The sequence below is a fragment of the Cataglyphis hispanica genome, chromosome 2, assembly GCF_021464435.1.
Source record: "Cataglyphis hispanica isolate Lineage 1 chromosome 2, ULB_Chis1_1.0, whole genome shotgun sequence".
In the NCBI taxonomy this organism is placed as follows: domain Eukaryota; kingdom Metazoa; phylum Arthropoda; class Insecta; order Hymenoptera; family Formicidae; genus Cataglyphis; species Cataglyphis hispanica.
Window position 1 is genome coordinate 2,617,233 of NC_065955.1, and position 24,681 is coordinate 2,641,913.

The following is a 24,681-nucleotide window of genomic DNA, read 5'->3' on the forward strand; positions in this document are numbered from 1 at the left end:
TTTGTAAAATATAAATCATTTTATGTCATTTTTATTTTGTCACTTGCTTCTCTTTCTCTCTCTTTAACGTTATAAAAAATATACCTTAATTTTATATCAATTTTTATGCACTGTGTAATTTAATTGTAAGAAATGGATTATTCCTTACAGCCTTGAAAACCCTTCGAAATATCGTTGAATATGCCGCGCATCAGTCAGAAGTAACATGGCGAACTTGCTATTTCCGATATTCCACGGATAACGTCATTTCCCTTTTCTTCATGCCAATAGCAAGTATAGCAAAAACATCGAGCAATATTAAATTACCGAAAAACATCCTTGTAAGAACAGTGACAAGCTCAATGCATTGAGCGCATTAATCCCTTTTTTTTAATTAATTCTTTTCTCATCTAACGGATCGCGTGACAGATCGAACGCGTTTGTTAGATCAGAGTTTTAACAAAACAGATAGAGCTTCAAGATGTACACACGGAGCAGGCAAAATCAGGGCTATGGCAATGGTAAGACTACATATATGAACTGACAATGGCTATGTACAAAAATTTCGGCTTAATTTGTATATCGTATTGTATCATCGATAAGGCACTACAATATAATAAATATAATAAATAATAAGCAAAGTAAAATATAATAAATAAAGTAATTTCTTGCAAGAACAAATCAATAATATGTATACCGGTTAATGAATGGCAGTGTTTTGTGAATACGCGTCATTCTCTTTCTCTCTCTCTCTCTCTCTACTCCTAAAGCATATCGCACGACAACGCTATTTATAACCATAATAATACGCGATATTGGAGTTTCTCAACATTTGATTAGTGCTTTGGTATCGAAGGTAAAAAATTTATAAAATGTGAAATTGATCAGTTTGACTTCTGACAGTCTCAATTATTGAAGCACTGAAAGATTTATCGTGATATTACTAATCAAGACCATATCTAATTGATTTTAACATTTTTATGAAAAATGTATATAAATATATAAATATATATATATATATATATATATATATATATATATATAATTTCTTAAAGAATTGAATCAATTTCGGAAATAAATTCTTTGCTCGTAATATCATTTATATGTTATATTTTCTTAAAGTTAATAAATGATTTTGTATTGCAGCACGGAATGCAAACAATTCCCAAATTCAAGGGTCCTATACAATGCCTGTAAGTCTTCTCCTTTTTTTATATCTATGATCATATCTACAATAATATCTATATTTTATATCTATAATAAAGTCTGTTGTTTGTACACACACATATTATACCAATAATATATTAACGTACAATATCATATATAGATAAAGATAGATAAAACAATTATGCAAGATGCAGTAAAGGTATTATTATGCAAGATGTATATTAAAGGTCTTATTGTAGTTTCAACACATATATATACACACATATTTATACATATAATAGTTAACTAAGGTTATTGAATGTATAATAATATTAACTTGAAAATATTTTACGTCATATGAAAACATACAACATTGCTCTTGAAGAAAGTAGGAATAGTATAAAGAATAAGATGTTAAGATAATTTTCCTTTAGTTACATTAAATAATACAAATAATTATGCAAATTTTTTAACAATTATAGGAAGGAGATATAGAAAAAAAATTAAGAGCATTATTATATGTAATTAATTCTTATATATGGCATATGAAAAAAATGTCACTGAAAGATACATTAAAAAGTAATTAAAGTAATAATGCTCCTTTTAAAAAACACCTCTATACTTAAAAATTAAATAGAAATACCAAATTTTGTAGAAATACAAATTTTATATATATTTATAAATATAATTTTCATATATCTATTTCTTATTCTTTAAAAACATAAAGAAATACCACATTATTTAATCTTTGGCATCAATAAATATGGAAAATAAACAAAATTTAGCAAGTTTATCAGTTTAAAATTTAAAACTTATTTAAATATTAATCTATCTCTATTGTTCAATAATTGATATTTATACATAAAAATGTTTTCTTTCTAAATTTTGTTGATATTGTTATTTTTAAAATATACATACATTTTTAGAAAAATATTATTTTTATATATTAAAACAAAAATTTATTTGTGTGTGTATGTTCAATTATATAAGTTTGTGTTCAAATATATAAGAATTTTATATTAATATCATTTGTGGTACTATCAAATAATTAAATAATGTTAAGTTTTATATATCATAAATCTCGTATAAATTAGTGCTACAATGTATTACAATATGTAATATGCATTTTTAAATAATGATTTAAAATATTGATTGTATATGAGACACAAACACTAATCAATGCAATAATGCCAATGTATGTATATAATAGGTTAATTTTTATTCATAATCAAAATATGAATTCCATTTGCTGTCAGCAAGATTGTTTCACTTTCACATACTAATTAGTGGTCCCTACTTTCCCCTCCCCTGCAACGCAGGTACTAGTAGCTATACAACAATACCGAGGAGGTGCATTCGACCAGGGACTAGGTCGTCAGTTACCCACATAGCATACCCTACCGTAGGCCGTTTTCTTGGTAGTTCGTGCTGAACTCGTGTCTAAGCAAATTTTACTATTGTAGAAATGCTATATCATTGTAAGCATTTTACTTACTGCATGATATCTTTAATCTCAATTTCTCAGCTTTTTATTTAAACTGAATAAGAAAATCAGATTTTATTATTTTTAATATTTATATTAATTTATAATATAATTTTATTATGTAATAATATTAACGATTTTTTTTACAATCTTTTACTTTTTAAATGTATTTTAATTTGGATACCCACAATAAAAAAGCATTATTTATCATGCTTTTTTCTACGAGAGTTTATCATATTACAAATACTATTTATTAATACATAATATATTTTCAACAAAAACTTAGCTCAGTCATGAGTAAAGAGACGTTGGCCACAGTAAAGGTAACATGGTTGGTATGAGCTATGGAGGTAGCATTTAATTGTTCTAGCATACGATGCTAGACCTTGGTGGGGTAGCACAACCGTAGAGGTTCCTTGTGTAGCGGCGACCCACCCTATGTTTTACAGTATGATACACAAGGAAGTTACCAAGCATCGCAATCTACGTCCAATCAACAAAGCAATTATAAACAAGGCAACATACAAAACTCACAAGGCTTCAAATCGCAGCCGCAGCAGCAGCAGCAGCTGCAACAACAACAGCCAGCGCAAATGCCACCAGCCGCAGTGACACGACCTTTATCAACTATGGTGCCTACACAACAATTAAAATCGCAAATGCAACAACAAGGACAGCAGCAAATGTTACAACAGCAACCACCGCCGCAGCAGCAAATACAACAACAACCTCAACAACAGTTACAACAGCAGCAGGCAAACCCAGCTCCATTACCGCAACGATTGAAGCCAATCTTAAAACAAAGTACAGCAAATGTGCAACCAACTACAACTGTTGCGCAAATTACGCCTGTGACTTCTCAACCTTGTGTGCCTCCTGTAGTATCTGCTCCGACTCTATTCTCCGATCCTACTAATAACAATTCTGATGTTAATGATGACAGTATAAAGACAGAAGATGGAGATATTGAAATGCAAGATGTTCAACCAAGATGGCGAAGAAAAATACCTGGATGTAAATATTTTCAAATTAATTATAAATTAGATAGAGATATATAATTTTACTTATATTTCTAGAATCCTAATTTAAATATTTACTATACATTTATAATATAAAAGCATATTACAAAGATATAATCTCATGATAATATTTGAATTTTAAACAAATTTTTAATTATAAATTCTCTAATGATTTAAACAATTGTATGAAAGCAAAATAATTATTTATAGGTATCTTTAATTACAGAATCAGATAATATTAAATAAATCTGCCAAAACTTAAGAGTGTAAATAACTCAAAAAAATTAGAATTTTTAACAGCACTTTTGTACTCTAATATAAAATAAATTTTTCTTGTTTTGATGATGACATTTCACTGCGCAAATTTGAAGAGAACAGGAACATCAAGTGCTCTGGTACTATTCCATTGAGCATTGATTCTCCTGTAATCAATGTGAATTTCTATACTGAGATATAATATATAATAAACCGTTTATTCTCGTATTGTTATTACATTTACATATTTGATATAATCATTTTTTTAGTTAAGGTAAATAAAAAATTGAAACGTCTTCGTATGAATCAGCGTCTAAGAAAAACTTTGCAGCCTAAAAATGCAATAATGGTTTTGAACGAGATGAAAGCCGGAGTTCAATTTACATTCCCTGAAACCCAAGGACCTATGACAAATTCACTTTATCTCGTTCATGCTGAGGTAACATTATGAAACAGTTTTTGTGCACTATTGTTTTATCACTTTAATTAAAGTTTTATTATAATTATTATGATGCATATTATTTAATATCTAATATACAATGCTGATGTGTATGTAAAAACTCATCTCTTTCAAATGTATCATTAACCTAATTTACATTATTATAGCTTGATGGTAAAACTTATGTTGGACAAGGATTATCTAAACCACTTGCTCGTCAAAATGCAGCCGAGAATGCATTAAAAGCTTTATTACTTGAAAAGATGACAGCAGCATCTATGAAAGCACGTATAGATGCTGAGTCAGATGGACAAGCTAATTCATCTTCAGATGGAATAAAGGAAGAAATGAATGAAGATAGTAATACTATGGACACTAGTACTGAAGACGAAATTCCATGGAGTTCACTAGCCAGTTTTGCGCTTTATAAACTTTTCCTTGAATGGCATAATCAAGGAACATCAGTCCCAGTACCACGACCTGGTTTGCCAGCTACAAAAGGAGCTAAAAAAGATAATCCTAATGCACCTAAAACTCCCGTTCAAAAGGAACTTCCACCTAATCCTGTAAATATACATCCAGTTATGTTATTGAATCAGATGAAACCGGGACTAACATATGTAGAACTCAGCCGTGTTGGTAATCCACCAAATACAATGTTTACTTTGGCTGTTGAAATTGATGGAATTGAATATTCAGGGACAGGTATGTATAGGTTTTATGAAGCAATTATTGCAAGATGTTTTTGTTATTATTAATGTATAAGTAAACATTTTTATTTTACAGCTAAAAACAAAAAAGATGCCAAAAAGGCAGCAGCTAAGGCAGCACTGTTAGCATTATACAATTTAACTTATCCTGAAGATATCGCCAAACAGGAAAATATGGTAGTTGGTTAAAATGTATAAAGTTTTATTTATAATATAATTTTCCAAATAAATTTTTTTTTTTTCAATAAAACATGAAATGCATTGAAGTAAAAAACTGATATTATATATCCAGAAATATAGATTGGGCTAAATAAGAACCAAGCGCAGTAAACGATGCGCGGAGTTTTGTATATGTTGAGAAGTAATTTATTGTACGTTTCAATTCTAGATTCGAACTATTCTTGACAAATAATAGTAATTAAAGCATATATAAGCGCATTTAGCGGACTTAACAGTTGAGTATCGTCTTGCTAACACTTGATTTAGTCTTACAAAAATTAATCGCGTATGATTGCTACGCAACTACTGAATACACCCCATGTGTCGGCCTATGGTGCCCCGTAATACTTAGGGACGTGCAAACATACTGCACTTCTTTTCCATAAAGGACGAAATATATTGGTTTTCTGATTTTGTGGAACTATCATGAAAATTAGGACTGCATTTGCAAGATCTGGTACTGGGAATCACGAGGACCGAGACAACTACACATGCACGCTTCAATTAATATTATTTGCAAAAGATGGTCTGAGTTCAGAATCTAAACGTACAATACATTACTTCTCAACATGTACAAAATTCCGCGCATTGTTTATCGCGCTTAGCTCTTAACCCAATCTCAGACATAAAATATAATTTTTATTGACAAAGCATAGAATTACATCTAATATCTGTAGTGTACACTGATGTTCGTTTTGATTTTACATATTGACAATCTTGGATTTTTGGTATACTTCTTGCAATTTACCTTTACACTATAGTGCACATTAAATGTTATTGTACAAAAATTTACATTATAAGCATAAATTAAAACGTTAAATAATTGTATGAGAAATAATTGTATAATAAATATGAGTTATTATTATTATTTATATTGAACAATAATAATATAGTAGCTCTCTTAATAATAATAGTAGTAGCTCTCTTAATAATAATTCTAATAATAGCTCTGTTAATTATTTGCCATTGTAAATTTGTGTATGATTACTTTTATGTGCACTTGCATCACTTCGCTATAAGTCACGCAATTTTGAATGATATAATTATTGCTAATCTTCTACAGTTATTTTCTCTATATAAATTTATTTTTTACAAGAATAATGTTCGTTAAAAAAAAGATATATGTGATTATTTCACAATTAATTATCAAATTATATTTATAATGCCATAAATTTTCTATAATTATTATTAAAACTACATGTGCATATTATTTGCACATTGCTTAACATACCAATGAGAAAAATAATATTGTAAAGATATTACAATATTATATTTACCAAACTAGTAAGAGTCACACATGGATGATAGTGCCAGTTTTAAAGAAAATTAATTTTTCATTGAAACTGATTAATTGTGCATAGAGCACAAAATTTTATACAATACCAAGTATTTTAATAATTTATTATCGTAAATCCTCTTAATCTCTCTGAAAATCTGTAATAATCTTGAATTGAGATTTGGTATTGTATCAAAGAAATTTGTGCATAATTAATCAGTTTCAATAAAAAATTTATTTTCCTTGAAACTGATGCACTACCATACGCATCTGACTTTTACTAGTCCGATAAATTCAAATTTGTGTTTCACATTGAGAGTTATACTATTTTTTTTAATTGTAAAAATATGAAAGTGTTCAATTATCTATTTTATCATTTTTTTCCAATCATTAACTATAAAAATGTTCTATCCCTATATTTGTATTGCGTAACTTATTTTGTATATTGATTATATATATGATATTAAATACATATGTAATGTGATACATCCACATTTTGCGCCTTTATAATTGAGAATTTTATGGGTGAGTTCGTGTTTAGTAGTTTACTTTTAGAATACTTAATTACATTCAAGTAAAACCTAAAAAGTGGACGTATCCTATATTTAAAATATTCTTTAATGTACATATCTCGGAAAAACTAAATATATTCTTATTTAAAATTTAGAGAACTTCATCAAATATTGTACTACACAATATAGCGAAAAAGTGTACTATACAATATAATAATAATTATGCATAGAAATCGAGAAATTTTTATTATATCATGGATTAATTACTGTAATAATGGCATTGATCACATAATTGACTACCATGTTACATAGCACTATGTATATTGTTAAAAAAGATAGTATTGTAATGAATGTAATGAACATATTAAATTAATGTGTATTAATAAAATTAAAAATCTTTATTAGATATGTGACCTATTTATTTAGTGTACATATTTTATAATGTACTTGCAAACATTTTATTACAATTAGATAAAGCTCGTAAAATTTTACAAAATAAATAGATACAATTAACAAATAAGATTCAATAAAAAATACAGTTTTATAATTTTCTTTGATATAATATGTTATAAAAATACGCATATTTTACACTATATATCATGTTAAAATAATAAATTGTGTGTGACCTTCGTTTTAAGTCATATATTTATTATTTTTGTTTATTCCTTAAACATAGATAAAAATTCTCAAATTATTTAATTAATAAGATTTATAATCAACATTTTAAAATCTGTTCTAATCATATACCTGTGATCTGTGATTACTTATTTAGATTGATTATACTGTATCAAGCAATGGTCACTATAGTAACAATTGCCAAACAATAATGCGTTCTATATTGTTGTGTATGTTCACATCAAATGTATAATGCAAGTATTTTTGTGAAAATCATTGTCAAATAATGTACACATTAAAATTGGTAATGATAGGACCAACTAAGGTAAGAAAATTTTCCATTGATTAAATATTCATGATGAATATTTAAGAAAGGATGTGAAATGTTTTATTATCGGATTATTATAATTATATAATAATTGAAACAACAATCATACACGAATTATATATATATATATATATATATATATATATATATATATATATATATATATATTTATGTATGTGTGTATGTATTTATTTATTTACTTAGAGCGGGAAGACCACGATAGCAAATTTTCTGGCAGATGCTACCGAAATTCCGTTTGACTATCGTCCAACTCAAGGTGTTCGAATATTGGAATTTGAAATAAATGATATTGAAGTAAACAATGAACGGATCTCGAAGGACATCGAGCTATGGGATTGCAGTGGAGATCACAAGTATAGAGAAAATGATATGTACTTCTACAATATTAGATTTTAAACAAAAGACAGGATATTCCGAATATTTTATAGATTCAAAAACTGCTGGCCAGCTATACGTAAAGGTGTACATGGTGTGATACTTGTATACAGTGCAAAAATGCAGGATTCTTCGAAACAGCTGAAAGAATTTTATGATTACTTCGTTAGTGAAGCCAAATTGGGGCCAAACAATTGTGTAATATTCTTCTTTGATCCTGATAATGTTACATCAAATGCACCAAAAATTGTTTGTAAGTATATTAATAATATAAAAAGTAACTGATAAATGTACATACATAATTCTGCATCAATATTTTTTTTTAATAGTATAAAATAGAATAACTTATTAATTTTTAAATTTTATATAATTAAAGCATCTAGCTTCTCTAATGTCTCTCATGTCAAGTGTAATGTGGATGATGGTGGGGATAAATTAAAAACTGATTTTCGATTGTTCCTAAGTACCTTAATGACAAAACTGCAAGAAAACAAAGAAGAGAAATTGATATTGAATGACAATATATTATTTGCTAAATAATGTATATTCATCTCTTATAGCAATTTTGTAAATAATGAAAAACACTCTGTTTTATGGTATTAATATCTATTCTTGTATTGTCAGTTACATTACCAAACAATTTACCTGATCACCAATATTTTTTTCATATTATATATTTTTTAATTATAAATTGTATCACAGAATAATGATCAAATATTATTTACAAATAAAAGTTAAATTTTCCCATGATTATAGGATATATAAAAAATTTATTAAGATTTATTTTCTTTGGCTAAAGCTGTTGTTAATTCTTTCCATGCTCTTTCTACTTGTTCTAATGTAATTTCATGAGACCATAAAGTACATATAACAACATTGGCTTCTTTAACTTGTTCTGTATTACTCGGTTGTATTTCAATTCGCAACTTTGCTGCTTCCTCAGATAATTTATTTCGATTCATTATTCGTTTTATAGCCTGTAAGTACATTAATTAAAATAAAAAGATTAATGTTACATCAATAATTACAAATACTCTATGCAAGCATAATTAGAGAAGTTTGAAAAATGGATATGTATATATATATATATATATATATATATATATATATAGGACGCTAAATTTCATCATTAAATATAAATAGACAAATTTATCTGAAAAACAAGGACTAACTTCATTTTGTGGAATGATGCAAGTCCAAATTTCATGGCACACATTCTGCCATTTAGCTTGAATCAAAACAGCTGCTTCCATAACAATGATATTATAACCCTTTGAATAAAGAACCTCTATTTCTTTTTTAGCTTCTTGTAGAATTAAAGGCCAGATTAATTTATTTAATTTTTCCAATTGCTCCTAAAATATATGTAATTCTCCATTAAATTAAATGATAGATTAAATATATATGAAATATTTAATAGATTAAATCTATAAGATAAATCTATGATAATATATGAGATGTTATATAAATATATACACAAACCTTATCATTGAACACTATGTCACCAAGTAACTTCCTATTTATGAATCCATCTGAGTTGAGAATGGAAGAACCAAAATGTTTAAGTATCGCATGAAAACAATTTTTTCCAGGTAAATATAAATTGTGAGCTATTTTATCACAATTTACAAGTCCAGCACCGAGTTTTTGCAACTTTTCAGCAACTGAAGATTTTCCGCTTGCGATACCGCCCGTTAAACCAATAATATATGGTTTTAAAGGCTTATCATTTATCCTCTATAATAAAAGAAATAAAAGATAATTAATTAATTTATATATCCAGATATGCAAAAATCTGTGAACCAATTATTTTATAATTTATTATTATATTGCATTGTAAATATTTTGAATGAAGAGAAAACCTACAGGTGCTTGAAGTCTTGTACCAAGTAATCGTATCCTATGATTACTAGAACTAATTTTTGTTTCTTCAATTTCATTATAAGATTCATCCCCTGCTAATTCTACCACATGAATATCCAGTTTGCTTAAATTTCTTTGCAAACGTAATTCATTGACTTTATCACCTCCACGTTTTGTTTCCTCACTCACAACTATCATCTCAAATGTTGGATCTTCTTTAGTAGGTCCATATAAATCATTGATAGGTAAAACATTGTATGTTATTGATGGATCTACATCTTCTAAAAATTCTTTAACTTTATTTATTCTTTGTGTACACGGTTGTATAAGCTCCCACAGTAATTTACCTGGAAATATTTATTATTTATTTTTAATTGCACAAAAGTATTAAATTACATTTTTGTCTTGTAATCATTTTTTATCTAAAAGTTACTCAAAGATATTATCATTGTGAAAAATACAAGTTATAAGAAAATTCATTACCAGAAAGCATGTTTGTGTCTGTTACACCAACAGTAAGCTTTTCTGTACAACGTAAAGCAGCTTCACTTAATAAAATCTTATGACCATTGTGCAATCGATCAAATGTGCCACCCAACACTACATTTTTGTAAGTTGTTACAGTCTGTACAGGATATTCTACATCTTTGTGATCATTTTGCTCTTGATCATAGGTACAAGTAACAAAGCTATAATCCATCGATGTATTAGCTAAACAATCTTGTATGAACGTATCTGCCTCTTTCTTACTGCATATTTGATCGAAGATCACTATCTCGACTGGTTTTTTAGTGTTTATGATAGATCTACCAGGATGTTTCATGTTTGTGAGTAAAATACGAATATCGAGTCGAGAAGCAATTGTGGAAGTGTTTACATATATGTCTGCAATATTCTTAGAATACTGAGGGCCTCTCTGTTGTGGTGTCACAAAATTATAATTTCCTGACCCAAAAATATTCTTCTCTGGAAAATATTGAATGTACAGTGTTTTCAAAACATGCTCCTTAATCACAGGTAGTAACCTCCTCACTTTCGCAGGATTTGTTAAAACTAGCAAACCAGTATTTGCCATATCAGGTCAATACATTAAAATTACTTCTACTTTCAGAATACGCCTCTCTAATATTTTGATTTACAATTAAAACTCATTAGACCTTGAACCCAATGCCCAAGAAATTGTGCAACTAATCAGTTGATTTTTTTTCAGACTTGAGATTCTTAGTTTTAAAAAAGAATTCTTTTTGACTATTATTATCGTACACAGTAGCAATTATTAAAAAAAATTACATGGTTTTTTTCCATAAAACACTATTTATTGGACTATTGAACTACTAAAGATTAAAAATCAACATTGAAACTTATCATCTTGGACAAGTTTGTCATCGTGTTTTTCGGTGTGCTGTCAGAAATCAGAACAGAGAATAAATAAAATATTTATTTCAATCAAAAATTAAATAAAATATTTATTTCAATCAGTAAATTAAAAAAAAATATATATATATATATATATATGCTTCAATTAATTATAAACAAATGCATTTATCTCTCTCTTATATGTGTCGCATTAGGATAGCGATCATGTAACTTTTCCTCTAAGGCAGAAACGTGAAAAGTGAAAAACTTTTCGTGATTTAAAAAATTTTTTGATAGCCAATTGCGTGACATTGCGTCTTTCTATTGCTGGAAAGCATCCTATGATTGGCTGATTTATTTTGAGCTTTATATGCTACTATTTCTTATATCCTAGTCCTATAAAATCAAAAAAAAAAAAACCGCGCGTTCATCTTAATGTCGCATAATTCATGGTTTTAATATGGTAGCCGCCGTGATCGCTCCACGCGAAGCATGAGTATGGTTAAGCCTAACCTCTCTTAAACAAGAGAAAAAGAGTTTATATAATTATAAGTCTAGATGTAAATGTGCTAGATAACTTTACAGTTATAAAAATACTCTGTTAATAAAATAGTAGAAAAAATTCCGAAGCCTTCTAATCGAGACATAATGGTGCAGAGTAGGATATTCGTACGGAATCGTGTCCTCGGACATGTTAGTAATCACATACCTTTGGTGACGAGGTACATCCTCAGAAGGAAGGAGCACTATGTGGTCACTTGCGTGGGCCGAGAGTTTCATACTTACGGATGTAAACATTTCACTCTGCTGAGTGTGTCGGGCATGCACGCCGACGACATCACTTGCCTAGCTACGGACACATTTCACGTGTATACGGCCAGCGCGAATAAAGTTTACGCATGGCGAAGGGGAACAGAATTGAAGCACACATACGAGGGTCATGATTGCGCGGTACATATTCTTTTACCGTTTGGTGCTCATCTACTGTCCATCGATGAGAATAGCACGTTGAAGGTCTGGAACATTAAAGACGAGAGTTTAATACTGGAGTTGAACTTCAGCAATAACGTCTTCAAAATAACCACATTGATACATCCCAATACCTATATGAACAAAATCTTGATGGGTAGCGAACAAGGTCAACTGCAGCTATGGAACATCAAATCAATGAAAATGATATACACATTTAAAGGATGGCACAGTAGCGTGACAGCATTGGAGCAAGCACCTGCAATAGATGTGGCCGCGATAGGTTTGAATGATGGTCGAATCATTCTGCATAATCTCAAGTACGATGAGACTCTCTTTGAACTGGTGCAAGATTGGGGCCCAGTGGTATCCATCAGCTTTCGTACGGACAGTCATCCCATTATGGCAACAGGCAGTTTAGGCGGTCAAATTGTATTTTGGAATTTGGAACAACGTACAGTGGAGAATCAACTGTGTAATGCCCATCACGCCGCTGTTACAGGTCTGAGATATATACCAAACGAACCGCTATTGGTTTCATCTTCGCCTGACAATTCTTTAAAGCTATGGATATTCGATCTGGCCGACGGAGCGGGTCGACTCTTGAGGATAAGAGAAGGTCACGCTGAACCTCCGACGATCGTTCGATTTTACGGGAACGATGGTAATTATCTGTTGACCACGGGCGGCGATTCATCTCTGCGGTTGTTTTCCACTGTTACGGAGATACTGAACAAGAGTCTAGGTAAAGCCTCGTTTAACAGGAAAGCGTCTAAGAAGAAAAGTCTTTCAGTCGACGATCCGTTGTTAATGCCACCGATAACTGAGCTCGCGTTCGAAGTAACGCGTGAGAAAGAATGGTGCAACATAGCGGCCACTCATTCTGGTTTGGGTGTAGTCACTACGTGGTCATCTCATCTGCAGAAGATGGGTGATCTTAAACTACTTCCCGAGAGATTTAAAAATAATTACAATGCCAATGCGAGTAGTTTATGTTTAACAAGATGTGGAAACTTTGTTGTGATTGGTTACAACACGGGTCATGTTGATAGATTTAACATTCAATCTGGAATCCATAGAGCATCTTATGGGAATCAGAATGGTGCTCATGAGGGTTCTGTTAAAGGCATCATGGTTGACGATTTGAATCAAACTGTTATCACTGCCGGCAGAGACGCGAAAATCAAATTTTGGGATTTTAAACCTAGCAAAGGTATTTATTAAAAAAAATTATATTTTGTCCTAAATATATTTTAATATAATTCTTATTATTACAGGTATGACAACGGCAAGAACGATATTAACGTTAGAAGAATCGATCGAATGGATAAGATATCACAATGAAAGTTCCCTCGTAGCTGTAGCCTTAGAAAATTTTGATATTGTATTAATGGATCTGGACACAAGAAAGATAGTTCGGCATTTTCAAGGACACGAGGGACGTTTAACGGATGCGTGTTTTAATCCTAATTCTAGATGGTTAATCACAGCATCTATGGATTGCACAATCCGCACTTGGGACATACCATCTTCTCATTTAATAGATATCTTTCAGGTAAACTTGATCTTAGTATCATACATATGTATTTCGAATTTCATAGCATAGATAAAAATATAACAGACGGTGCAAATTTTTTAAAAATTTAAAGGATATCTTAAATTTAAAAACTTTATAAATGTTTTTTATATACATTTGTTTTGAAATATATTTTCATTTCTTGTAAAATTCTTTATAATAGTTGTTTTGATATTATCCAATTTTTATATTACTTGAACTAAGAAGCGTTGCATCTCAGAAAATATTATATAAATTATAAATCTTTTGTATTTTTTTATACAGGTTCCTGAAGCTTGCATATCTTTAAATTTTTCTCCAACAGCAGAATTTCTTGCGACCGCACATGTACGTAACATGGGGATCTTTTTATGGTCAAATCGTATGCTCTATTCGCATGTATCGTTGAAGGCGATCAGTAAAGACGACATAATACCCGAAGTGTTACTTCCTGGCTCTTCGGTAGAAGCCAAGGAGAAAATTGAAGAGGATGATGTTGTCGCCGCGGAACCAGATTATACATCTCCCGATCAGCTCGATAGTGATCTAATAACTATGTCTGCTGTAGCTCAATCGAGATGGCAGAATCTACTTGACATCGACATTATTAAAAGGCGAAATAAACCGCAACAGCCACCAAAAGCTCCCGAGACAGCGCCGTTCTTCTTACCCACGATTCCGTCATTGCAATTACGTTTCGATTTCACGGACGTAAAAAATGCCGACAAAACCGAAACCCCGCATGTTCATTCCACTTTACAAAATTTCACGTCGTTTAATAAAAGTTTGCAATCAACCACTACGACTGATAATTTTATAGATGCAATAGAAAAATTGAAAGCGATGAATCCTAGTGACATCGATTTCGAAATTCAATCATTATCTCTGGACGAGAGTTCTGCGGAATTGTCAATGTTACAATTCATGAAGATGCTTCATTATATGATAAAACGACAGACGGATTTCGAATTGTCGCAAGCTTATTTGGCGGTATTCTTAAAGTGGCATGGTACTACGATATCAGAAAATGGGACGCTACGAGATTATCTGCGAAAAATCCAAGAGGCGCAAATGAACAATTGGCTTACACTACGAGAGAAATTATTTTATAATTTAAGTATCGTACAAAATTTAAAAAAAATGTAACATAGCATATGAATTATCCATATATCGCGCGTGTAAATACTTTTATAATAACTATAAATAAATCAATACAATAAACCGAATTGTTTTATACATTCGAAATTTTTGCATCTTTATATAACATATAATTCCCAAAATTGATGGTTATTAATAATAAAATATGAAATAAATTTTTTTTTTTTAATGACGTTTATTATGGACACAATTATATTACAAATTAGTATTGAAAAATATATTTGCATAATAAAAATATTTTTTTTTGCTGTTTCTACGCATATTTAAATTTTTAAAGACACATGTACAGAAAACTTAATATTTCTCCAGTAAAATAACATATTTCAATGTAGATATCTTTGATTACTTTTTCTAGCATAATAATTTATTTTTTCTCACAAATATAAAGTATAAAAAAAGAACTTATTGAAACTGTGTAATTATATAATTAAATGAAAAAAAGTAATTCTTTCAATTATAATTAATATGAAATGCATTTTTTTTGGTAGTTTTATTAATTATATATGGACACACTTGGTATTAATATTTACAAACTATTCCCTATAATTGAGAAAACTTTGCAGTTGTTCTATTGTCAAAGATTCAAGGGTTAAATCATTGATATATGGCTCAAAGTTTGTAACAATTCTATATAGACTACGTTTGATCGCACTTTTTAAAGAGATAAAAATTTCTTTAATTAATTTATCATCAGCTTGAAATTTTCTTGTTAATACAGCTGATTTTTGCAGTTTATCCAAAACCTGTTTCACCAATAACAAAGTATTGATAATGTTTGGCACATCTTTTTGTACAACGCCATAAGAATCTTCACTAAGGGAAAACACTGATAATGATGAAATAGCTTCGGCTGCCCAAATCACTACTTGTCCATTGAGTAATAGATAACGAATTTTATTATCATCTTGTTCACCAAAGATGTAATTAATAAGTGGCTTAGAAAGTAAATATGCTATAAAAGCTTCTCGTTTCTGTTTAATAAACTTTTGAATAAACATGCCACTATAAGGAGCTTCCTGTGTATCTGTTTCTGTTGGTAGCGTTGGTGTTACATCTGGTACTAACTTCCGCATATGATATATATAATCCTTTTGTACAGGTTGTACTGGTGCAATTCTTGCTGTGCATACATTTGTGCTATAATAGAATTGTTGTTCTTGAGGTTTTATGGATATAGCATTGAAGTCATATGAGAATTTCTTAAGAACATCTATGCATTTTTGCACAATGCAATTCCAATTGTATGGATGACCACCTGGTTGACTGAGTGTAAACAACATTCCTCTTCTCATTTTCTCCTTTTGGGCCAAGGTGACTAGATCTAAATAACCCAAGTGTTGCATTATTGGTATCTTGTCCATCGATAGTGCATCAATAAGTGTTAATTCTGAAGCATCTGTACTGTATGCACCGCTTGAACCGAATTTAAATGGAATCCATTCGGTCAGATATATTTCAAACAACAAATAAGTGCTGCTTACAGTCAGTATAAATATAAATTGGTGAAGCCACAATTGTAATATTAATGTCAGATTTAGCAATCTAGACATATTGTCTAATGGTTCGACTTCTGTTTGTACGGAAATCAAAGACAACAGTACTCTCCGGCAGTATGATCCCAGAAAATAGTAAACAGCCATATAATAAAGAGTTGACCACGTAGAAGAAACCATTAGTTTCGGAAGCATAGCATAAATTCCTTGTCTCAGTCGGAGAAATTTAGACTGCGCTATAATGGAAAACCGGAAATACTTCATAGAATCAATCTTAATGGAGAAGTATAATCCACTCCATAAACCACTGAATAGCAGAAAATAATATTCCTCCACCAAACATGTTCCATACACGATATTACAATCTGTAGTCAAGGAACTGTACGTTCCTCCTTTCAATGATAAATGCAACCAGACCAAAATGCCACCCATAATGATATACGAGGCTTTCAGGCATAAGTTTTGAACTGTGAGAGTTGCACACAATTTAGAAAATCTACTTTTATAATATGGTGGACTGTAAAGATAAATCTTGCTGCAGAAAACACCCTGTAGGCAGGTCACCGCGGTGAGAATGAGAAGATAAGTCCACATTCGTAGCGACGTTACAGTTGTCCACGTGTTCCAAAGCCAGTGTACGTAATCTGTACTCAGGTTTGTAAACAGGACGAGGCAATAGACTAGAAGAAATTGAAATATTATACTCGAAATGACAGCCAGCAACATTCGCTGCGTCAAAAGTTTCTTGCAATCCTTTTTGTCAATCTCGATCATCTTGTTCGTAGAAGTTGACCAGTTAACCTTAACGAGTGCAGATCTTCACCGAAAAATCTTCGCCCCGCGTAGTTTCTTACAGTGACGCTTCGCGAAGCTCAAACTCAAACTCCTTCGCGTGATATAACGTTATGCATCACGACTTTCGCGTGTTTTCTCGAAAATAAGATTAGACATTTTCCGCACAGAAAATTCAAAATAACCGTAACCTAGCACAACCTTATCGTCCTTTAGCGCCATTAAATTTATTACCACTTGTTACCGTAGATGCGCTCTCGAAGTCCGAAGTCTTGAAACGTTTTATTGACCAATCAAAGAAAAAATAACATTGCTTCTTTCGCCCTGATTGGTCAACCAAACGATTTGAAACTTCAAGTGGAACGCATCTTACGATTTCTAGAAAAGTCTGTCATGCTTACCTTATGTCGATTGGCTACTGTGTACCGCTTCGTCTTTTGCAGAGCGAGAAGCGTTGTCGCATCTTGTGTACGTGCATCATGCATACAGGAATCATATGGCTTGTGTGTGTTTATTCTGACATCACTATTCGCAATAAACGTCACAGAGTTTGGCAGGTTATAGAACACAAATAACTTCAATTTTAGTAATCTTCTGTTGTCAATATATAAGAGTGACTTAAAATTTTAATAGACACAATGAAATGAAATATCACTTGCAATTTTAAAAATTTCTGCGGAAATTGAGATAAAAAATATAAACACTGGAAAAAAAGGATTCTTATGCAGGTAAAAAGAAAAATCTTTTTATCTCAAGTTTGACAATTATCTTATCAAGTTTAACAATACCTTTTTTCAAAAATTAGAGTCTTCAACTAGTAAATGGGCGCTTGACGTCTGGAATAAAATAATCTCATCGTAACACCTACGTGAAATAAAAGTGGAGAAAAGATGACAGAAGAGAATGCAACAATGTCTAAATTGAAAGACGAGGACACAGAGAGCAGAGATATGGATATCAATTGTTATTTCAATAACACAATGCCTACAATCTTCAATGAAATTGTCGTGCCTAAAAGGTCCGATTTCTTTGATATACAATCAATCCCTGTAGGTATAGTTTCAGACTATGGTCCTTTGTCTGACGTTGCATCGGCGACCTCTTCCGATGCGGACACCCTGCGAACATCTACGTCTTTACTGTTGGACGCAACGGTTGATCGAGTTGAGCACAATGCATTGAGTGATGCGCACCGAGATGCCTGGATACCATCGGATCACACGCGAAAGATATTACGGTCTATTGCGACCTCTGCAGCTGGCGCAAATCATCTGGACCGTGAGAATCTCACTATGCCCGGACTGGCCGTGCAAGGAGACATGCCGGATTTGATCAAGAATGCATCTATCCATTTTTTGGGCGAGGATGAGAACATCCATAGGAATGTGCTTACGGCGTCCGATGTAACTCAAGATGAACGCGGTCTGAGGAATTTGATACAGGCCGGTTGCTACCGCGCAGCGGTCAATCTGTCCGGCAGACTACTGGCTATCTATGCTCAAGGTTACGGCAAGATCAATCAACCTAGTAAACATACACCTCATTCTCTGCAGCTCTGGTATACGAGACTCGCACTGTTGGTCAAATTAAGACAGATGGACGTGCTGGAAAACGAATCAAAGCCATTTGGTAATCTCGATAAACCCGACATGTACTTCACCTTTTATCCGGAATTATATGGCACTAGACCAGGCTCTATGGCATCGTTTTCTTTTAGATTATTGTTGGCAGAGATTCCCTTGTATTATGATAAAGCGAAACAAGCGTTAGATAATTTGTATAAACTTTTAGCGACCGTCCGTCAGATTATAGCCAATTTCCATGCCGGTCTTAGCGGCGAGGGAACACATGTGAAGATTAGTGAGTCTGATCAGCGCGAGGCTGTGAAACTATGGACAGCCAGAAAATCCAGAATCCTCATTTCCATTGTCAATTGTGCCATCGGTATGAGAAATTATATTCTTGCGATAGAGATGCTAGAGGATCTGTGCAAGCTACCCAATTGGACTACGGAGCAAATAGGTATCTTGAGATCGGCCATAGGAAGGGTGCATTTATTCCTTGGTGATGTTTCAGCGGCGGAAAAGTTTCTCGTTCGCGGTAATAAGGAGGAGAAAACAACGAACGTTCGAGAATTAGTGGACTGCGGACTAATGGCAGTCGCACAAAATGCCTTTCAAGAAGCCTACAATTACTTTCAGTCGGCGTCGGCGATAGATCCGTCCAACGTAATGTTAATTAATAACATGGCGGTGTGTTTGTTGTATACCGGTCAGTTGAGAGCAGCCGTATGGTTGTTTGAGAGCATCGTCAATAGAAATCCATTGAAAAGCCTGCAAGAGCCTATCTTATTGAATATGTGTACATCGTACGAGCTGCACACGACGCATTGTAAGCAGCCGAAACTGCACCTATTGCGGCAGCTAAATAGATACAAGGGCGACGCGGTTGATATTCAGTGTCTAAAACTAGCTATGTAATTTTAGTCATGAATTCTCACTGTTAAATGTTAATGTTACATCTTGAGACCTGAGCCTGTTATTCTCATAGAGATTATAAGTTTGATTGTATAATTAATTAAAACATGTACAAAGATAATAGAATTGTAGGTTTTATTTAATACAACTAATTTTTTTAACCTGCGTCTTTATAAGAACTTGAGAAAATTATTCTAAATTAAATTCTCTTGCCGTCGAATTTAATAACTAACTTTATTAAGGTAAATATTCAATTCTCTCACGTTTTTTAAGATTAATTTTCTTAAATTTGGAAGACCATTGTACTTTGATTTAAAAAAAGTTATACATTTTTTAAATACTAAACACAATTATGTATAATTGTATCTGGGCTCGAATGAAATGTTAAATCTCAGGAAAAATGTAAACGTTGTGATATTAAAAATGGTAAAATATACCTGTTTAGTTACACACTTCTAGCTTTTTCAAAATTTTTAAACTCACATTACGTTGCTAAGATATAATATGCCGTACTTTTTCATGTTATCCACATATCCTCTCTATCCGTATTTTTTGTATCTCAGCTGATTATTTAAGGATCGTGCATACTCTATGCGCACATTTCAGGGTCATCGATCGTACAATGGAATAACTATATGAAAAACAGCGGGACATCAAAGTAAAATAGCCTTTATTACATCATGAAACGAGGACAATTTAACGAATGTTTAACAATTGCTATAGTTTTCTCTTCTCACACTCCCTTCTGCTCTACTTCTCTCGCGTGTAAACATGTGATTTACGCATGTCTTTCCTCTTCCTTCGCCTCTTGATTTATCCCCCGCGTTTTTCTTATTACTTTTTTTTTTAGTCGAAAGAATACGAGTACCCCGCAGCGAATTTTCTGAAAATATATATTATGTAATAAAATTCAGTATGTTTTTGCTATTTTTTCTCTTGCGTTTATAATATGCGTTTCGGTCGTTTCTTTTTGCGCATCGGTTTCTGCATTTTTAATTTCTTGCATCGTTTCCTCGTTTTTTTTTTATTTTTCTTATTTTTATTCTTTAAAACTGGCTTTTTAAACTGGCTAGATTACTCTTTCGCTCTCTCTCTCTCTCTCACACTCTTTCTTATTATCGCGCGATTACATCGTAGCACATATTATTAGATTATTGGATTCCCAAACTGCACTCTCTCTCGCTCTCTCTCCCTGCAGAAAAAAGGCACGAACTGGCGGAAAAGTCGGCCTAACTGTATAATATTTTCATTTATTTATTATGGATGGAACTTCATGTCTCACATACATTATTTTTCTTTATTTCCTCTCTTTCCCTACCGTCGTCCCGTGGGCCTCACGGCGGTCTCGGCCCGTTGAATTAGTTAGTGCCGCGAAAGTTAACGACATAGTGAGCGCAGCGCAAGAATCTCCGCATATCGATTATAATTCGCGATATATCAATTAATTAATTGATTTATATTAATTAGTTAACTTGTATGTCATTATACGCGTCCGTCTCGAATGCCCATCGCCGACGATCAAATTCGGTAGGATCGTCTTTCGTTAGATTAATCCGAATATTAGTTCTTTTTTTTACAAAGAACAATATTTATTTAATACAACAATATTAATTTTAACAAATTTATTTCAGCCACGATGAAACAAAAAAAATAAATAAAAATAAAACATTCTCCACGTTTTAAACATTAAATGGTAGACGATTCAACATGAAATTACCGGAAATCTTATGCAGATACGCAATATTATTGTATGCCAAAATATCAGAGACAGAGCCGTAACTAGAATTTAGCAAAGATGAGTTATTATTTTTATCAAAAATGCACAAATATATATTTTCGAGATATATGATATTATTTTCAATGTATAGAACATTTTTTTTATTGTTTTGCATTGAACGTTTTATAAAAGAGATTACGCGCGATTTCAATTTATGAAAGATAATAATAGAAACTTTTATATACAAACATATAGATAATTTTATTTTTTTAAATTCAGTTGTTACTTATATTCTATTTTAAATATAAAATATAAAAAATAGAGAATTATATCAATTAGATTTGTAAAAAAATAAAGCTAAATAAAGTTTAAAAATAATTTTTGAGAATAATTTGCTATCAATAATTATTTTTATATTGTATATAATTAATTTTGTATTTAAATATCTGGCATAAATTAAATTATCACTACATATGCAAATAATTCTAGTTACGTACTCTAATTATAATTCATAATTATTTCAACAGTGTGAAAACATGTAAAGCTTTAAAAAATTGTTAATTCAGCGATAGCGATTATTTAAAAAATGACAAAATTTATCTTGGAAATGTTATGTCAATTCTATATGGAATTAGTTGCTTAACGAGTTTAAAAAATCATTCGTTTTTTATCATTAAATTACATATTAATTATAAAATTACATCGTTTGGAGCTTGCGCAACAGGCACTACATCGCCAAAAAGAGCCTTTCAAATTATATCTTTCTCTCGTTCGAGTACGTTCACACCTCGTCATATTACAATAATATCCACATCGCTATTCCTGGCAATTAAATGTAATTTTGTATATATATATCTAATATATAATATATACTATATAATATATACACAATTGTGTGTATATACTATATATATATATGCCATTTTATAGTAAATTTATCTTTTTTTATATATGTCTACAATATTTATATATATTTATGTATACTATAGTGTAATATGCTTACGCGCCGTCTAATCCCTAAAAAAGAAACGGTACATTATTGTCTGCGGTATTTTTTTGTTTTCGAGTATTTATATATATAATATATACAATTCATTTTTGGTATTTATATAATATATAAGTCAATGAAAAGCTCAATGGCGTGACCATGTAGTATTCATTGAGTACAATAAATTTGAAAATTTTCGTACGCTTCACGAAACTCCTTATATGCGTAATCGATCCACGATTTATTTCACAGAGCATAAAGAAGAAAAAGGAGTGAAAGAAAAGCGGATATTTTTGCTGTTTTTTTTAATTGCTATTCATCGGGAAAATTTGTATTATTTTATTCTTTATAATTAAAGAATCTTAGCGAACAAAAATAAAAGTGAGGATAATGCACTCAAGGAGTATCGTGAAGGTAATTCTGTTCTCGACGACGATGTCGTACTAACATTTATGTAATTTTTCGTTTATTTTGGCAACACTAGGCAAGCTCGGTCGTTCACGGAAGGCATCGTATGGTGCTTATTAAATCGTTGCTTCAACAATCATAACAATTTTCATCGCTCTTTTCCATTTATTATTTTTCTAGTTATTATCTTCGCTGTTGTTTTTCTTTTTATTTTATCTCATTATTGTTCGTTCGGGAGATAATGTCGATGCACAAAAGCGACTTACATAAGTTTTTTTTTTCGTTATTCAGTAGTACGTACATATATTGAGGCAAGCGGTTCGCAAAAACTCCCGAATCAGAGGAGAGAAATGTAATATAATATATATAATACTTTATATGTATATATTATCTATATACGTATATATAGAATATTGTCTTCGTAAGTTTCCTGCCTTTCCCTCCTGATGTCCTAACTCATTGTTGGTCGTGAAGTTACTTAGAAAGTTACTCAAAAAGCGAAGATGTTAATTGTGAGGATTGACAACAATATAATTTCATTGAGCTCAGAATTATATAAATTAAATTCATCGAAATTATATCACCTTCAATTCTTAATATAAATATAAAGCAGAACGACTCGAACGATTCGATTACGTACTTAACTCAAAAGAAATGAGACGCCGAAATTACAAAGATTGGAGGAAATAAAGAGTTTAACATTAATAAAAAATAAAAAATTAGAAAAACACGTTAAGGAACGAAATGTCTACATTTAAAACTGAATTTTTTTACTAACGAATAGATACAGTTAGGAACTTGTAACTACCTTGTCGCTTGTAACTAAATAAAATGCGAGAGTCGTTGTAAAAATCGTGTTGCATATTGCAGATGATAAACGAAGGGGAACAAGCGAGAACAGTTTTTTTTTCGCACCGATATATAAAGAGAAATTACAATAATTCTATGTGTCGGATGTAAGGAAGAGATCCGTTGCAGCCGCTGCTTGCGATCGATTAGTGTGTACTATCTCGTATCCGTATAATATTACATTATAATTATATAAAAATATATTTCTTATATAATCATATATTAACACTATAATAAATGAGTATTATTAAGCATTATATCTGCACATTTTTCATCTTTTTTTTCTTTCTTTCGTAGAGTGGTAGTGGTAAACACGATGCCTGTCGCGGATAACCGAAGCTTCTAAACACACGAAACGTCAAGGACGTACCGGTTTGCCGTACACACACTGGCACAAAATTTCAATAATACGGTAATATCTGTATCTCATATTTCTTTCTCATCTTTCTTTTATCAATAACAATATCACTTATCACTTGTAGTACTCGTGTAAATAAAAAGACGCATAAACTGTTATAAAATACATTCTCGAGTATTATCAATCTGTAGAGTATATATATATATGTATATATATAATATACGTTCTTATCTATACGCGCGTCCGAACGAATAAAATCATATATAAACGTCATAATATAATAATTTTAATAGTACAATGTTGGAAGCATTTAATATCATA

General features: G+C 31.2%; 6 protein-coding genes across 9 annotated transcripts; 4 read left to right on the plus strand and 2 right to left on the minus strand.

The window, feature by feature from the left end:
- The first annotated feature begins 259 nt into the window (after nucleotides 1-259).
- LOC126856514 (double-stranded RNA-specific editase 1-like) lies at nucleotides 260-7,444 on the plus strand. 3 transcript variants are annotated; one of them, XM_050605092.1, is made up of 6 exons: nucleotides 260-500; nucleotides 1,126-1,172; nucleotides 2,445-3,622; nucleotides 4,152-4,321; nucleotides 4,489-5,026; nucleotides 5,108-7,444. In XM_050605092.1, the coding sequence occupies exons 3-6, from the start codon at nucleotides 3,202-3,204 to the stop codon at nucleotides 5,218-5,220; spliced, it is 1,242 nt and encodes a 413-aa protein (XP_050461049.1). In that variant the 5' UTR covers nucleotides 260-500; nucleotides 1,126-1,172; nucleotides 2,445-3,201; the 3' UTR covers nucleotides 5,221-7,444. The 3 variants fall into 3 exon arrangements, with proteins under 3 accessions (XP_050461049.1, XP_050461030.1, XP_050461039.1); XM_050605073.1 differs by having other exon boundaries at nucleotides 3,058-3,622; XM_050605082.1 differs by having other exon boundaries at nucleotides 3,160-3,622.
- Nucleotides 7,445-7,592: 148 nt separating this feature from the next.
- Nucleotides 7,593-8,976, plus strand: LOC126856559 (intraflagellar transport protein 22 homolog). The gene is made up of 4 exons (XM_050605165.1): nucleotides 7,593-7,978; nucleotides 8,186-8,355; nucleotides 8,431-8,630; nucleotides 8,754-8,976. The coding sequence occupies exons 1-4, from the start codon at nucleotides 7,940-7,942 to the stop codon at nucleotides 8,915-8,917; spliced, it is 573 nt and encodes a 190-aa protein (XP_050461122.1). The 5' UTR covers nucleotides 7,593-7,939; the 3' UTR covers nucleotides 8,918-8,976.
- Nucleotides 8,977-8,982: 6 nt separating this feature from the next.
- Nucleotides 8,983-11,627, minus strand: LOC126856492 (bifunctional coenzyme A synthase). The gene is made up of 5 exons (XM_050605039.1): nucleotides 10,724-11,627; nucleotides 10,244-10,587; nucleotides 9,860-10,114; nucleotides 9,550-9,732; nucleotides 8,983-9,354 (listed from the first exon to the last, which is right to left on the minus strand). The coding sequence occupies exons 1-5, from the start codon at nucleotides 11,313-11,315 to the stop codon at nucleotides 9,151-9,153; spliced, it is 1,578 nt and encodes a 525-aa protein (XP_050460996.1). The 5' UTR covers nucleotides 11,316-11,627; the 3' UTR covers nucleotides 8,983-9,150.
- A 443-nt stretch (nucleotides 11,628-12,070) lies between these two features.
- On the plus strand, nucleotides 12,071-15,364 carry LOC126856374 (WD repeat-containing protein 36). The gene is made up of 3 exons (XM_050604828.1): nucleotides 12,071-13,778; nucleotides 13,843-14,120; nucleotides 14,406-15,364. Exons 1-3 carry the CDS (start codon nucleotides 12,245-12,247, stop codon nucleotides 15,264-15,266), a joined length of 2,673 nt encoding a protein of 890 aa, XP_050460785.1. The 5' UTR covers nucleotides 12,071-12,244; the 3' UTR covers nucleotides 15,267-15,364.
- An 83-nt stretch (nucleotides 15,365-15,447) lies between these two features.
- On the minus strand, nucleotides 15,448-17,780 carry LOC126856461 (nucleoporin NDC1). Its single transcript, XM_050604981.1, has one exon. It carries the CDS (start codon nucleotides 17,543-17,545, stop codon nucleotides 15,812-15,814), a length of 1,734 nt encoding a protein of 577 aa, XP_050460938.1. The 5' UTR covers nucleotides 17,546-17,780; the 3' UTR covers nucleotides 15,448-15,811.
- A 306-nt stretch (nucleotides 17,781-18,086) lies between these two features.
- Nucleotides 18,087-23,468, plus strand: LOC126856481 (trafficking protein particle complex subunit 12). 2 transcript variants are annotated; one of them, XM_050605025.1, is made up of 3 exons: nucleotides 18,087-18,291; nucleotides 18,369-19,585; nucleotides 19,640-23,468. In XM_050605025.1, the coding sequence occupies exons 2-3, from the start codon at nucleotides 18,454-18,456 to the stop codon at nucleotides 20,041-20,043; spliced, it is 1,536 nt and encodes a 511-aa protein (XP_050460982.1). In that variant the 5' UTR covers nucleotides 18,087-18,291; nucleotides 18,369-18,453; the 3' UTR covers nucleotides 20,044-23,468. The 2 variants fall into 2 exon arrangements, with proteins under 2 accessions (XP_050460982.1, XP_050460973.1); XM_050605016.1 differs by having other exon boundaries at nucleotides 18,089-18,291; nucleotides 18,369-23,468.
- The last annotated feature ends 1,213 nt before the right edge of the window (nucleotides 23,469-24,681 follow it).